The following is a 17154-nucleotide window of genomic DNA, read 5'->3' on the forward strand; positions in this document are numbered from 1 at the left end:
TTAGGGTTTTGGATATTAATGATGAAATAAAGGTTTTCATGTGAATAATTGTTCTGTCTGGTCTTAAGGGGTCAAAGACGCATTATTTATGTTTAACATGCTGTTATTGACATGACCCTTTTTGACTTTTCCCCTCTTATCTTGTGGAGTGGGAAAAGTACTTGGCTTATTGTCCACCCTTCTAAACAAGTGAACGAGTGGACTTATGTTACTTAATATTTTGGAGGAATTGTCTAAAGTAGGTTATCATGTGTAATCAGGCCAAGTTGATGGGCCGTACAAAATTACAGATATTAAATAACGTGAGTATCATATGAGATTCATTACATGGCTCAATCTATCAAATTAGAGAGAAAGGATAAGGTAAGCAACTTTGATTAAGAATTTCTAATCAAGAAAAGATTCGGTCGAAAAAAATCAAATGAAATAGATTACTCGAATCGATATCAATCATACAAGATAGTCAATGTAGTATTTCCCATGTAATTAAATCCTAATAATTTGGTAAGTGAGGCCCGTGGGTTCATGGCTGCCTATAACTACAAAGAGTTGACCAATTCAAGTTTTGACTTGCATTGTATCAGATTCAGATGTACAAAAAATTCTCAGATAATATCGATCTAGCCACGTAGCTTAAGTGTCATCAATTATGTGAGATTTCTTTTATGACATGAAGCCACCATTTACGAAAAAAGAAAAAGAAGAAGAGAAGAATTATTTTAGGTTATCTCTGCTGAGGCTCTTATGTTGTATTCACTTTCTACGGAAACCTAAATATCGACATCCTGTCTTACGTGAAGGCCGGAAAGAAGGTACAACAAGAGTTCGTTTTGTACTTATATTTTGGTCAATCATCCGAATATTATTTTTATCACGGTGATTATCTTCTCAATAATAAATTAACCCCCTTCGAATTAGCTTGAAAGGTTAAGAATCCAACTTTGTGCGTGCATATTAAGCGCGCGGCGTTGGTTCGAGTACCATTCACCAACAAGTGCACACGATTCCACATCTGGGTTACCTCTAAGATGGGCTTTCTCGATCGATATTTACATATATCTTAGTTTTTTACTGCTAGACCTAGGAGGTAACATATAATTGTCACTGCTAGTCTAGCTTTGATCGGGAAAAAAGATAACCAAAACACATCAAGTTGTGTCGGCTGAGAGTTAAATTATGTTGTCCCCCACACAACTTCCAATTAAGTGTGGAGCCGTTGTACTACGTAGGCATTTAACTTAAAACCATGTGATTAAGTCGCCATTATCGTACGAGAAAAATTAACTTAAAAATTAAGTGTCTAGCCATCGTATTGTAGATTAAAAACATGTGATTAATTGCAATAACAATTTGTGTGAGATTCAACTTACAAATAAAGCGTCTAGCCGTCTATTACATAGACATGTAGCTTAAGAACATGTGATTAAATTGCAATAACAACTTGTGTGAAATTCACCTTACAAATAAAGTGTCTAGCCGTCGTATTACATAGACATGTAACTCAAGAACATGTGATAAAATTTCCCTAACAATTTGGGTAGTGCGTGCCTCAACGATACTATTATCTGTGCCGGGCTTTATTATGATAAGAGCACTACGATAAGCTTCATATGATCTTATCCAAAAACAAGAATCTTAACCAAAGATCCAACCAGGTTCTTCAATCCTTTTCATTACAAATTTGATAATTGATCTTGGTTATTATATATACGAGTCAACTCCTTTCAATTCCAAAACTATACCAATTTGCATCACCCATATCAATTGTGATATAATAGCGTTGACATTAGTCACTTGATGATTTAAGATGAAACATAAATAATAATGGAAACAAAAATAGATTCAGGATTGCTCAAATTCGTTGACTTTTTTTGGTCGGAGATTCATTGACTTCGATTAATGAAAGATGATTGGATGATAAGAGACTCGGATCAATGCACCCGATAATACCTAATTATTTTATAGATTTTTCAAACAAATTATTTTTGTTAACAGCGAAGAGAAGCAATAGTAGGCTACGGAAATGGGAATGATCGTGGAATTTTCTGCGGGGAGACGGGTACTCGATTGGACATGTCAAATCAACGACCCCAAATAGGAAGGTATAATTTCCAAATAACCACTTGACAAGGATATCATATGTTGGGGGAAATTTCAAATAAGAATCTAAAATGTCATCGTTTTATCAAATAAGAGCCCGAAATAGATATTATCTCAAATAAGAGTATAAAATGAATATTATTTTAAATAAAGAGTGAAATAGCCATGACAACTTTAAATAAGGGCCTAACTTTCAGTTTGGTTAAGGGCATTTTCAAAATTTACATTTTTTTCCTTTTTCTGTTTTTTCTCTCCTCTTCGCCGGTGGCCGATCGCCCAAAGAGGGTTGGGCGAGGGCCAGCCTCGCCAGATTGGGCGAGGTGATCCTCACCTCTAGCGAGGGATGGCCTCTCCTCGCCCAAGCTCGACCTCGCCCGAGGGCTACCCTTGTGAGATCCAGCTAAAGTAGCCCTTTGAGGGCATCATCGGTGTCCGAAAAAGGAAAGAAAAAACAAAAAAGGAAAAAAAATAAATGATGAAAATGCCCTTGACCACCTTGAAGGTCATGCCCTTGTTTGAGACGGTCATGAAACCACTTCAGGCCATTATTTGGAACAAGATCACTTCAGGCTTTTATTTGAGACAATGATAGCACTTTGGACTTTTATTTGAAATAATGTTCACTTCAAGTTATTATTTGAGAAAACGATAGTACTTGAAGCTATTATTTGGAATTTTCTCTATAAACGCCATGTACAAAATAATAAATACAAGATAGATCCATTTTATAGTGGAATCAAATTGCTTTTTTCATCAATTCGTCATGATCACCCATCTCTATCATGAAAAAATTATGAATTTCGCCCTTGATGATGCGCAAGCTAGGATGATCATATTTCTTAAATCAAAATATAGGGAAATTACCAACAACAACAAAAAATTCTAAATTTATTGTACTTGTGTTAATTCAATCATAAATCTTTCACTTTGATCAATTTAGTCATAAACCTTTTGACAATTTACCAATTGAGTCATTCTGGCTAATTTTGGTCCGAATCAATGACATGGTTGCCGGTCATCCTAGTTGACATAGCCGACACTAACTTGGACAATTTTTTTAATTTTTTAAGTTTTTATTTTCTACAATCTTTTACTTTTTTGTTTGCATTTTTTTCCTTTGAGGCTGCGGAGGCCATCGGGTCCCCGTCCATAACCAGTGGGGTTGCAAAGAACCCCGGGTAAGGCTATCACGACCTTGTGCATGGGTGCGAAGGCCCTCGCCAAACTTGGGAGAGGGCCTTCACCGCCCCTCTAGGCTCGGGCGAGGTGGCCCTTCCCTAGATCGAGCAAGGTTGCTCGCGGCCATGGAGGCCACAATGGCTTTGCCGGCCTTCACCGCTATAGGGTCACCGGCGACTCACACCGGCGCAATAAAATGAAAAAAAAAACACAAAGAGGAAAAAATATTAAAAATATTAAATTTTAAAAAGAATTATAAAAATTATCTACGTTAGTGCTAACGTACCACGGAGGATGATCAGTGTCTATGTCAACGATTTCCAGCTAGAATTGGTTGAAATGACTCAATTGATAAATTAAAAAAAGGTTTATGATTGAATTGGTACAGATGCAATAAATTTATGACTTTTTGGTAATTTCCTCCAAAATGTATACATAGTCCCCTAGTTTATTCCTTAGGAGACCCCCTAAACAAGCTAGTACAAAAGTTAAGTAAAATAAGAAATTAGAGATATACATTTGTAGATCGCATATAGAGGATATTCGTATCATGGTTTAGACATGATCCATTCGTTGGCGACCACTACAGGTTTTTCTTGTTGCCATTAAAGGTATTAGCGACAACTTTCCTACATTATTTTTTAGATATAGTTTATTCTTCAAATATGAGCACAATATGAGATTGAGAATTTAGTACGTTATCTGGTTAATGTGAGCCAACTATAAGATAGGTTTCCCTACATTGTTAAAATCTTACAATCTCGAAATAAACAATTATTTGTAAACATATTGTAAATGGGTATGTCAAATAGATATATTTATATATCGACAGTTACTTTTAAATGTTTTAATCTATTTATATATCGACAGTTGCTTTTACATATTTTTATTTCCACAATATGCAAGTACTCTATTATGTTAGAGAATTATGCAAAAATATATTTGAAAATATAACGACTAGAAATAAATGAAATAGGAATTAGAAATGTGGAGTTAAAGAGTTTTTTGGATTAAATATTTGTTATAGTAACCATGAAACACAGATAATTGGGTAAAGCTCACACGTGAGTATGTCCACGGCTTAACCTCATGCGAGCTTGACTCAGTTTTGCGTGTGTACACATACACACACTAGAGAGTTGCTCGTGTATCGCACGGATTGAAGAATATAATTTGTGCTTTTTCAAAAAATCAATTGAAGTTTCATCTTTCAAAAAATTCGATTAATCGGTACCAAATCCAAATTTTTTTGGAATTAATTATAATATATTTGCTCGCTCTAATAAGTGGCAAATTGATAAAATAAATAGGATATAGGTTATGTGTTATGTATATTAAGCTAATGAATTGATGCTATATATGCGACAAAGTTTCTAGATGATTTTACAGCATACCATGGTGAAGTAATATGAATATGGACTTGTACTAGGTCCATCACTAGTTAAAAATATATTTGACACTCCCCGTCAGATGACCGATATGTGGAGTAACTTGGTTATAGGATTCACTTCAAACAGAAATGTCATTCATTAAAAAGTACATATGTAAGCACCTTTTTTCACTTTTGACCCCAAAAAAAAAAAGTACTTTTTTACACTAAAAGTTGACCTAACAATACTTAGAAAAATTCGCAACCATGTTTCTTCAAAATTAAATATGAAAACCTTTTACCACCAATATATCACGAACTTGGTGTAGGAAATTTAGTTTTCAAATTTGAGAGTTCATCATCACAAAGAATTTACTAGACATTCTACTATCTACTGAAGAAACAAGTACATTTACATATTTATTTTTGAAATAAGATAAATCAGGTAACACGAATTTCTAAAGCTAAACATTTTGTAGGAATGAAATATCTTAATGTGGAACTTTATCTTAGTCCTAATTCAATAGCCATAAGGGATGTGAATTTGTTCATTTAATTTTGGATAAATACCACAAAAAACCTCAAACTAGTACCCCGTGACAAGTTTAGACTATCAAAAATCATAAACTGGTACAACTGTGACAAATATAGTTTTCATTAAATTGGGTTAATACCACAAAAAACTCCAAATCGATACAATTGTGACAAACATGGGTAAAAATCTCAAGCCGATACACTCGTCAACTGTCACATGTCACCAAACTTAAAATATCACAGTAAAATTAAATGAAAACTAGCGTAGACTAAATTTATCACAAGTGTACTAGTTGGAGGTTCTAGGTTGTCAAAAAATAATTTAGGATGACTTTGTCATAAATGTGCTAGTTTGGGCTTTTTGGTGTTAAAAAAATGGTTTAGAGTAAGTTTGTTACGTATGTACCAGTTTGGAGTTTTTTGTGATGGTAATATTTAATCGTTCAATAGTTATTGTAATATTATACAATGAGCCTTATTGATTGTGAAAAGAATCACCTTGTAATAAACCATCGATGCAGAACGTATAATCTAATATCATTAATTTCATGTTACAGTTAATTAGGGTATTATACAATGAGCCTTTAGTTTTGGTCCGACACAATTAGCCTTATTGATAGCGACAAGGATTACCTTGTAAGGAAATTTCCCTGCAGGATTTTGTTCTCATTTTAATGATAAGAAATATCATCTAATACGACTTTAATTCAGAAAAAGAGTATTTGAGAAGAAAATAGAATATTACCTGCCATAGTCTTTGGTCAGTCATACAAAATAGAATCTATAAATCCATGTATGATTATTTTCATTTGGAGTACATATGTCAGACTTTTATTGCCAAAATATGCACAAGAGTTAGAGATCTTCTAAAGTGATCATGAAATTTGAATTACTAGAATTTTATTACAAAACATACATCGATTGGAGATTTATCGGTAAAACATGCAAAAAAAATTAGAGATATGCTAGGATTTTATCACCAAAATATGCATGACTCGATTCTTTCTTGTTCATCAAATGGAGATTTATTACCATGATATACATAAAGCTAAAGATTTGCCAGGATGAGAGATCTCCTATAGTGGCCGTGAAATTCAAATTCTTGCGTAAGATCTGCAAAGTGGCTCAACCTCGCGTAAGCTTTACCCGCACACATATACAATAGGGAAAATTATTTGATCATTCTCCTAAGTCTATTGTACGAATGTCAAATGAGTAATAAAATTTTCAATTTTACTAATAAAAATATTTGCGCGAAATTTCAATATAATTTTCCCTATACGTCCATGTAATTGCTCCTATCTCTACTCAATTTATCTTGGTTGAGTCTTAATCATGGTATGTTTCTTTCTCCCACTAAATAACTACATTAAAATAATCTTGTGAGTCTCCTATGATGGTTTGTTTGGTTTGTCAAACACAAAATCTCTGGTCATATCTATTATTGTTCACATCTTGAATTTGATTCTCATTCTTTTCAGACAGAAAAAATCTTGCTTCATACCTATGCTTCCTTAAAGAAACTGCATTATGCATTTGTAAATTCCTATTAAGGAAGTCCATGATGTACAAGTTACTATCTGCCCCTGACTAGCTAATGCTCAATGCAATTGTGATGATAGTATGATACTGATGGATTCGATCATCCATTAATCAGATAACACGCGTCATATATCCGGTTTAGTAGGTATCTAACAACGCATCATATATTCGATCATCCATTCATCACCACCTGTTAAGATAGATCATCACTTGAGTCATGAAGCGCCATCGCCCGTTACGGTCACTCGTTGAGTAGAAATCTAGACCGATGTAAACATTAATTTCTTGAACTCGGGTATCTTCTTTGTGCTCTCAAAAAGTTGAGCACTAGATTTACTTTCTCTCCTTCCTTATCCGTATACCGACTCAGGCATAAGAGGGTCCATTCAGGTACAAAACACTACATGAATTCCAAATTAACCGTCACGAAATGAAATCTCAAATCATTGAAATCTGAATGATACTAGAATTCAGTACTCAATCGAAGTCGCGTATCATACGCAGGTTGTCCATTGGTCGGGGACGCAGCTAATCGCATTAAGGCACTGTCGTGTACGGCATCGTGGGTGGCATATTGGCGGAGCAAACTTCAGGGACTCTGCCATGACAACGTTAAGTTGTAAAATCAAGAAAGCTCTGTTTTTGGACTTCCCTGTTCAACTCCTACCCTAATGTCAAAGTCCTAACGTGTGGATGATATATCTTTGGTTCGATCGTTAAACTAAACTAAAATGACCCAGAATACAGCCTCACTGCAACGTTAACATCAAGGATAACCCGCCCCGTCCGCCTAAAATTGAGACGACTCTTTTATCCCACGTGACAGCAAGGCAAACAAGATAAGGTGAAATAAACTAAGTATAGTAAATAATCTTCATGTTTTGTGTACATAAAGAAGAAGTTGACACAATTCTGGTTGGCCCTAAAAGAAACTGAAACATTCAGGAGACATGGATGCCTCAACCAAATTCAAGAGTGGCAGAATCGTCTTCCTCCTCCTAACAGGAAGCTTCTTCGCCCTCATTTTTGCAGAGGTTCACATCAGCGTCAAGAACCGGCTGGGGAGCGGCAAGAACATGACCCTCCATTGCCAGTCCAAAGACGACGATCTGGGTGAGCGGACTGTTGCAGATGGAGATGAATTCGGGTGGGATTTCAATGCGAATGTGTGGGGCACCACTCTGTATTACTGTGACATGGGATGGGAAAATTTGCAGGATTACCATTTTGATGCGTATTCGCACGCTAGAGACTGGGCTCGATGCGAAACGCAGTGCTTGTGGCTTGTCTCTGAGGAGGGAATGTATGGCTTGAATGGGCAAACTGGGTTTTGGAGTACATTTACCAGTGGCCAAGTTGACAAGATTTGAACTCAGTTTGGATATTTCATTTCACATAGAATTGTCTGAATGTCCCAACATCATATGTAATGCTTCTTCTTCCTTTGAAAGAACATTGCCAAGTTGACAAGTTCTTCCATTGAAAGAACTTTTGAATTCAGAATGTCACCAGGATGTTATTTTTCGATCCATCCGTAGAGCTATTACACAGTGATCTCACAGAAAGGCAAGCTGTCGTCATTCACAGACCACACCAAAAGACTTCAGTTTAAATCTACTTCACTCTGTTTGACAGAAGGTACAGAAGTCATTGCCGTATCTCATTTGCATTGAGCTGAAAAGAGAGCAAATCCAATACATAAACTGATGCACTCGCATTTGAATCAAGAGTCCTCTTGAAAGAGAAAAGACAATCCGAATGAACAAAACTAGCAATCAGAATTCAAAATTGAAGACCATGTTCTCGGGCTGCTTCGGTGAGAGCTTCTAGGTGTCATGGTAGGGATTATAAGCCGCTATAAACCTTATGTCGGCAATACCAGGATCTATATAGCTAAATTCTAGAAACACAGTAATGGTTTAAAAGAATTTGTGCATCCGATTTGGAATCCGTCATTCTTGATGCGGTTGGAATCCATCGTTACTTTAGGCGGAATCACAATAATCCAAAGCTCAAAACCTTCTCCTCTATGACCCTTTATATCCATGGCTTAATGGGATAGCCCCTCAACGATGTCAATCCATATGCGTTCCATATGTAAGGTTGTTATGAGTTCGTTAGGGCTAGAAGAAGGATTTGAGCTCTATTTATAAAGTTTTCAGCCAGGCCCTCTCATCACGGACCGGGCTCAACTCGGCCCACACAATGCCAGACCTATATTAGACTAGTTAATAATCTTTACATCTTAACTTATTAGACCAACCCCGTAAACGGTAAATTAATCACGTAAAACGGTAATTACAATTTCAATTAATATAAACCCACGTTAGGATAACGCTAACAAGGATATCCACCCTGGTTGAAGGCTACCTTTGCGATTCCTTTCTCCAAGCACGACTTCGCGAGGAGTCCCCCCACTCTCCCTGCCACTTCCTAATGCCAACAAGTTACAACGATGAGCGTTCTTGAGCAAAGCACACAAAGAAAAGCAGGTCAAAATGATATCATAGAGGATCTACATTCTGGAAAGAAATAAATCACAAGCCGCGGCAGAATTTCTTGGTTTTGATTGTATCTATTGTCTCCAAATACACATGGACTGCAGAAAGAAATCCACAGGAGACCAGGCACGATCAAATTTGGCCCTTGATGAAACATCTCTATTGTGAAACATCTCTATTACAAAGAAATTATGAATTTAGGCCTTGATGATGCACAAGTCAGGATGCTCAAATTTCTTCAATCGAAATATGTACGTAGTCCCCTAGTTTATTCGTTAGGAGACCCTCTAAACACATTAAGTACAAAAATAAAGTAAAATAAGAAATTAGCGATATACATTTATAGTGCCCCGCTCAGCTTAGCCTTGAGGAAAAGATTTGTTTGCAAATGATTAACATGCTGCAAAGATAGATCACATTTAAGGGGATATTCATAAACTTTCGTAGATTATTTGTTAGATATTGCTCGTTTGTCAAATATGAGCACAACATGAGGTTTGGGATTTTAATACGTTATTTGTTAAATGTGAGCCAACTATGAGAGGTTTTTTTTTTGGTCGAAATATATTTTATTGGATTCAAAAGTACTTAAATATCATAGCCCGCTACCGAGATATCAAGACGAAGTAGATCCCAAAAGGGTTGATGGGGATGGGTGACACAATTCAAAGGAATACTATTTAGTCCAGCCTATCTGCCACATTATTGCACTCCCTTGACAATGGGCCAAAGAAAAGTGTTTCCAATGGCCCATTATTCAGCGAGCTTCTAGAATGAGCGCCTGGCCTTCCCAATGAACACCTACTAGGTTGTGTTTGGTCCAGGATAGGATATTTGTCTTATTTTGTGTTTGGTAGCTATCCTGGATAAGATAAAGGGGGATACAGTCCAGATAAAAATCTCTTAGGAGAGGAGGTGAAATAGATCATGATAGGATTTCTCAAGAGAGCCGAGAACCAGATTTTTCTACAGCCACCGTTTCTCCTCCTTGTTGGGTAGCCTCTCCGCCATGCTAGGCCGCACCTCCACGGCGCCGGGCCGCCCCTATGGCTGGAGGCCACCTCTCCGGCGGTGGAAACCGTGAAGTGTAGTCACCTTTTCGACAACACGGGGCTATGTCTCCGGTCGCAAAATCGGGTATCTCCGCGACCTTGTTCTTTAATCGATTGTTTGGCGTGATATGAGAACACGTCTCTCGTTCTTTAACCGTTTGAACCCGTCCAACATTCAAAAGGGGTCTCGATAAGTTATGAATAACTCGAGGTTGATCGTTAATTTTTAAGGTAGCTCTCTTGGACGATTTACATGAGTACATCTTCTACTTGTGAAAAGAGGCCGAATAATTAGATTGTTAAGCACCTGTTTTCTCACTTAACAAGACAACGAACAACGCCCAATGGTCATTCTTCTTAAAGGATTCGAATCCAAATCAAGACCCTCAATTCTAACGGGCTGCTTCATCGATGTTGTACCTAAATTCAGATAGTACAAACCTCCGTTCAATAATAACTCACTCATCAGAACTCATCATTGAATAATTTATGAAACATCCTAATATTTTAGCAAAATAGAGTCGATCTCGACCGTGTCTTACCTCTGCTTATCTATCTTTAAAACTATAGGTCACCAAACAGTAAATGGAATATGAAAAAATTCTTGAATTTCTTATTTTATCCTATCTTATTATATCCCGACTAGAAATCCGAATGACCATACGTAGCCTTAGAGTATTCACAGCTTTAACAAGAACTAATCTATCCGACTCTACCTCAATTGCTTCACTCTTCAAGTCTTTGAGAGAGAGAGAGAGAGAGAGAGAGAGAGAGAGAGAGAGAGAGAGAGAGAGAGAGAGAGAGAGAGAGACAGAGAGAGAGAGAGTTGTCAACAAAGCTAGGGTTTCCTCGTCAAGAGCCGATGTTGCTAGACTTGAGCTCATCGCACTCACCGCTATTACTCCCGATGTACCTCGGACAACGGAAGCGTAAGAGGCTCTATTCGATCCTTCGATACAGAAGCCATCAAAGTTTGAAATAGTTTGTTATCATGAAAAGATGTGATTGTTGTATATGACAAGAAGTGATTGTTGACATGAAGAGAAGTGATGGTTGGTAATAAAAAGTGGTGATATTTAATCATTAAATGAGGTGGTGGGAATGAGGTAACTACTCTCAAGAGATATGTTGACTGGTTGTCTAGAAATAGGACCAAATCATACATTGTTCATTAGAACCATTCATTTAATACCATATGTATTTCTTTTTTAATGTTTTTTGGCCGTTAAACAATCTGTTATGTAACTTCACATCAGTTTTCATGCTCATCCTTGACGATCATTATAATTAGGATCATTGCATCTTCTGACTGATGGGAAAAATCGAAAGTGGGGCTCTCAACGAACATTCACAAAACAACTCACGAGGGAGGAGGAGACCGAAGATGGTTTTTCTGTACTTCTGTATTCACAATCAATTCACCCATATTGAAATACTCATAAGATACGCCTATTTATGGGCTTGATACATCACTCTTGATCTACTCTAGAAATATGAACAGACGTGATGTAAATATATAGTATTAATTACATATTGATATACTAACAAACTCTTTGAAAGACTCACCTAATAATGACTCTTGAAAACTATACAATAATAAATACAAGTTTTGGGAGTCGAATAGTCATCCACATGCTGATCGACACTACACATGAATTTGGTTTAATTTCTAACACTGACTTCCTCTCAAAACATGTAAATAGACTCATTCAAGAAAGCAACATCATATAGGTATGGACGAGGGACCCGATATTTCAAGCCAGGGTTTCTTATTTTGGTTGTTCACTTTTGCTGCTAACAGGACTTGCTCCTCAGGTGTGTCCATGGTTACCAGAACTGTGGAACCATGCAGTGAGTGCAAGGGTGCAGAAGTATGGAATGCTAAATACTGCATCAAAAAGACACGTTGAGGTAATTTTTCGGTAGCCTTTGGTTCAGAACAATCATTTTGCTCTGTTTTTCACCCCGTGGCAGGATCAGACCAAGCCGTGGCAGGGGACATATACGACATCACCAAGGACATGACGATGAGAATGTGGCAGAGGTTGTTTCAGCATGTGCAAATGATGATTCCTCTGATGCCTACGATTGCGTTCATTTGGATGAGACGTGTGAAATGGATCCTCCGGTGGAAGGTCAGAACTAAGTTATTTGTCGTTCATGACTGTCTGCTAATTCACAGCCTTTCTAATAACCAATAAAGCTTCGATTAAAAAAAAAATACCAATAAAGCTAGGAACTATCTAGCAACGAACGTTGGCAAATATCTTCTGTAATGCTTTTGTGCACAGAATTTTCTTCCACCTAATTGAAAGGAGTGATATAAAAGGAATGAAGGGATAGCCAACCCCCATGCAGAGTCGTTTAGGAAACAGACTCGTGTACCGAGGGACAAGGGCAATACTCATGGAAAGTTAAGACGATGAGCGTAAAAAAGCCTTCTTAATGAAGTTCAAGGTTTTAGGAAGGCAGGGCCTATAGGCTATGTCAGGACAGGAGTACAGTAAAATAATAAAATCAAAGTTTGACCTCCAGCATCTTTAGAAAGCATTAGTCTCCACTTGAGTTTGTAAAAGTTGCCTCCATAATCGCATGGGTTCAGAAGTGAGCCGATTTGACACGAAGAAACAAGAACAGTATACACATATTTAGGCTCGTTCAACAAAATCCTTTCTTGCTTTGAGAGTAAAACCTGTCTGAGTTCAACATTTCCTGATATGGGTCGTCTTTCATGGGAGCTTTGGTGAGGCTACTGGAGTGCTTTATTCATAGTCTTTTTGCTACAGGTAGCAAACCGAGGCAGTTCATGGAGTCTTGCCAGTCTAAGATGGCAGGTGTAGGATGTAACATCCCAAATTTGAGGATCCATCTTAGTTCTATCCCGAACAAGCTACGGATTGGAGCCACGGATGTCGGGAACAGAGCTAGATCACAATTGTGGAAAGAATGCCTATCAGCGAATCATGATTGGTTCTAGTGTTTGGTCGGGCAATATCTACGGATGACCATGCCTTAGTTTCGTCCGATTGAAATGCCGTATTGTGGTAGTTCTCGAAGCGAGTACTAGACTTGATATGGATCGATCCCGTTGGACGTGCATCGGCCATGAATCAATCCTGATAGGATTGGCTCGTCAATCGATTGTAGCATTACTCTAGTACATGAATGAACTGATCTTGAATTCGCTTAAGGCAGTCTACCATTGGAACTTCGCACCCGGATGCGTGCCACCTGAAGACCGATCACCCTCGATTGTGCAATATGACGTGTGGGGTTACGAGCCACGAACCGATCACCCCCGGTTATGTTCCGATTGGACGCTCGGTTTAGGAATGGGTAATTCCGACCTTATACTGAGTTATTTGTGAAATTACTCTTACCCGACGACACCAGGATGCCCTGGAATCTATGCTTGGCCGCACCATTCATGACACGTAGTCATGCCGCTCACGGTACACAGCCAAGCATAATGGCAACCCGATTGCGCCTCCGCCATGGTTCGGATGAGAACCAGCCATGTTCGAAAATTCGAAGCTCGATCCAATCCTGACATGAATGACACTTATGAATTCCAATAAAATCACATAGATTTTCCTTTTAGCAATAAATGGCACCTAGGGTTTTCTACACTCTTTTGAAAAGTCAAAGTTTGATTGCATCATTGACTGTATCATCTTTGAAAATTCAAAGCACGCATTCCTAGGTAGATGATAAGAATATGCACGAATACATAGATGATAAGGTTAAGGCACGAATTCCTATATGATAAGATTAAGGCACGAATCCCTTGATGATAAGATTAAGGCACGAATTCCTAGTTGATATGATCAAGTCACAAATTTCTAAGTAAATGATAATATCTTTGACTAGTCAAATGTAATACTAAGAAAAACTGTAGAATTATCAGTATCTCAATAGAATACCCAAATTGCCATTAACAATAATTCGGATCAGTTTATACATAAGAAAATTCTGTCTCAAGTTCAAATAAACAGACTATGAGATGACAAATTAAGAAGCAACTAATTTCCCTTAACTCTTGCATAAAATGGCGCCATTTTACATGTTAAATTTGAATATATTAAAGAATCATTAGAAAAATCCAAAACCGTTAGAAAACCCTAGAAGCGTTAGAAAACCCTAAATGTAAACCTAGAACAAATGAGAAAACTCTAGATAAGGGACACCTCATTTAGGCATGTGGCACAAAGTGGTGTGCTCTAGATTCTTCCATAAACAAATATCCATATATTCATAAATACCTTAACCAATGGAATAATGACTTGTGTTGCTTTATTAATCATAGAGATTATGTGGCATTTAAATCACCATAAGCTAGGTGTCACATACAAAGGATAAGAAGACAAAATTTTCTTGGAGAATAAGTCAAGGAATTAACAAAATTAAGAAATAAATTTGAAAATTGAACTATAAATAGGCTAGAGGCCCTTTAGAACCCCTACCCTACGCTGACCGTCTCTCTCTCTACTCCTTCTATTTGGCCACCCTCTCCTCCTCTATACCCCTTCTAATTTCCTCAACCGACTACTCATAGTACATGTGCATTCTTGCCAAGTTTTGGACATCACTTGCCACTAAGATACGTAAGTGAATTTCTACACTCATGCTAGGGTGAAGGCTATATCGACTTATGTATCTTGCATGAATAAATTTTGGTCTACATGCTCTTTTCATACGATGGTCAAGGACTAATGCTACGCGATGATGAGAATCTCGTTGGAGCCACCTCTAGAACATTGGACCAATGATATGATATGACATGATATGATATACCTCGTTTATGGGTGATTGTGTGCATCTTGACTATGAGATTTGGTATGAGACAAATCAATTAGAACGATGGAAGTACACAATCGAGTCATGTTCAAGTTGCCCTACGAGATGCCTTGGTATATTCAATGTGCACGCCAAGATACCTCGTCCGAGAAAAGGACGGGTGGGCCCATGAGTAGTGTGGGACATACATGAAATGATGGAAAGTTGCATGGTAACCTATAAAAGAGCTACATGGCAGAATGATTTATTGTGGTCTTGAACGACCTATGTTCCTTTACTCATTGCTTGATTCATGAGTTTGATTATTAGCTAACCTCCTACTGTGAATTTAGATTTTCACTTACTGAGAAGTTATTCTCACTCCTTTTATTTTTCAGAATTGTAGGTATGTGGTCGACTAATCTTCCAACTCATTTTGGTCTAGTTATATCCGTTGGGATAAAATACATTGATGTAGTAGACGTCGAGGAAGATATTACTTATCGTCGCTACCTTACTACTGTCTTCGTGGAAGAGGGACTCGGCTATTGGGTTCCTCATTATTTCTTGGCATGGTACTTATATCGTGGTGAAGAACTCATAGACTCGTTAAGGGAATTCGATGGGCCACTAGACTTTAGAGGGAGTGGGAGAAGGCCATAATGCATAAAGTAGTTTGGAGGGATGCTACTTTTGGATAAAGATAGACGTTCTATGAAGGGCGAGCTTTTGGATGAGTACACGCCACTAGAGGAGTTAGACATACCCTTGCCCTTTTCTGTAATGTATATGATGTACATAGAATCATAAAATTAGTAGAGCAATGTAAATGATATGATATGTATGTTTATGCGTTGTTGTGAAAAGTAAAAGTAAGTATCATGAATGGCTTGTGTGAACTAAGAAAATTTTAAAAATTTGTGGGGCGAAATGAGGTCGACGCGCCTAGGACGTCATAAGACCTCACCCGCCGACGCCTAGGCCTTAGGGCAAGATCGGCTGCGGCCCCATTTGGCATGAATTCCTCTATTGGATATCGTCGGGGTCGGGTCGAGGGTGTTACATAGGAGCTGTTCTAACTTCTAATGGGCTTCTCCCATCCCCACAAACAACCTCGTTAGCTAACGCGATAGGATTAATTATCTAAGGTGCATCTGATTCTTTCCGACTTTTCTTTTGGCTCTGCTTGTTTCGCGAATTATTTTTTTTTTTTAGAAAACACTTTACAGCTGTCGGATCGCTTAGGAAAATGATCAACGGAAAAGGTTTTCGGACCAAAGTAAGCTTAAATTTAGTAAAATTATTTTTTCTTTAAAAATCAGAAAATATTTTTCGAGATTAAACCAAAAACTCTGTACTTGGGCGTGGGAACCTCAACGCTCATTCTCGGGTTGTTGGCAGAGGGGTTGGTTCCCCCGCTCCCGGACCCGGGTCTATCGAGGCCGAGCTCGGGACTTTGGGGACTTGGCCGGCGTCCATATAGGATGTGGCCGAGACCCTAGCTGCCGCGCCTAGGTCCATCGAGGTAGGGCCCGAGATACCGGTGCTCGTGCTTAGGACACCGTGCCTAGTAATATTGAGGTTGAGCCCTTGGTCCTTGGCCCCCATGCCTAGGACGCTAGACCTAGTAATATCGAGGTCGAACCCCAAGTACTCGACACCCGTGCCCGTAATGCCAGGCCTAGTAATATCAAGGTGCGAAACCCGTGCCTAGATCCATAGGGGCCAAATTTTTTGTTTATTTTATTTTATTCTTTTCTTTTCTTTTGTTATTTTTTTCTTTTTTTCTTTTCCTTTTTCCTTCTTCCTCGATCGGTCGCCGGCCTCAAAGAACTAGCCACCGACACGTCTCGGCGAGCTCGAGCCTTGCCCGAGGCTAGCGAGGTTGGCCTCGCCAATAGCGTATGGCCAACCATCACCGAGGCTTAGCAATCGGCAGAGGAAGAAGGAGAAAGAAAAATAAAAAAAAGGAAAAAAAATATAATTTTTTTAAAACCTGGTTCTTGAATGATGGGGTGGAAACTTGGGGCCCACTCCGTGAACTCGAGGGGCCACCCGACACGGTTCCACCTGTTCCGTCTTGGGTTTCGATGGAACTCGA

General features: G+C 38.2%; 2 protein-coding genes across 2 annotated transcripts in view; both read left to right on the top strand.

Annotated features, from left to right (window-relative positions):
- The window catches only part of LOC125315459 (putative disease resistance protein At3g14460), a 707586-nt gene that overhangs the window by 672608 nt on the left and 17824 nt on the right, over positions 1-17154 (top strand). The gene's annotated exons all lie outside the window — the stretch shown is intronic.
- Positions 7564-8179, top strand: LOC115734346 (self-incompatibility protein S1-like). The gene has a single exon (XM_030665083.2). It carries the CDS (start codon positions 7675-7677, stop codon positions 8092-8094), a length of 420 nt encoding a protein of 139 aa, XP_030520943.1. The 5' UTR covers positions 7564-7674; the 3' UTR covers positions 8095-8179.

Source organism: Rhodamnia argentea, chromosome 6 (genome assembly GCF_020921035.1).
Source record: "Rhodamnia argentea isolate NSW1041297 chromosome 6, ASM2092103v1, whole genome shotgun sequence".
Classification (NCBI taxonomy): Eukaryota; Viridiplantae; Streptophyta; class Magnoliopsida; order Myrtales; family Myrtaceae; genus Rhodamnia; species Rhodamnia argentea.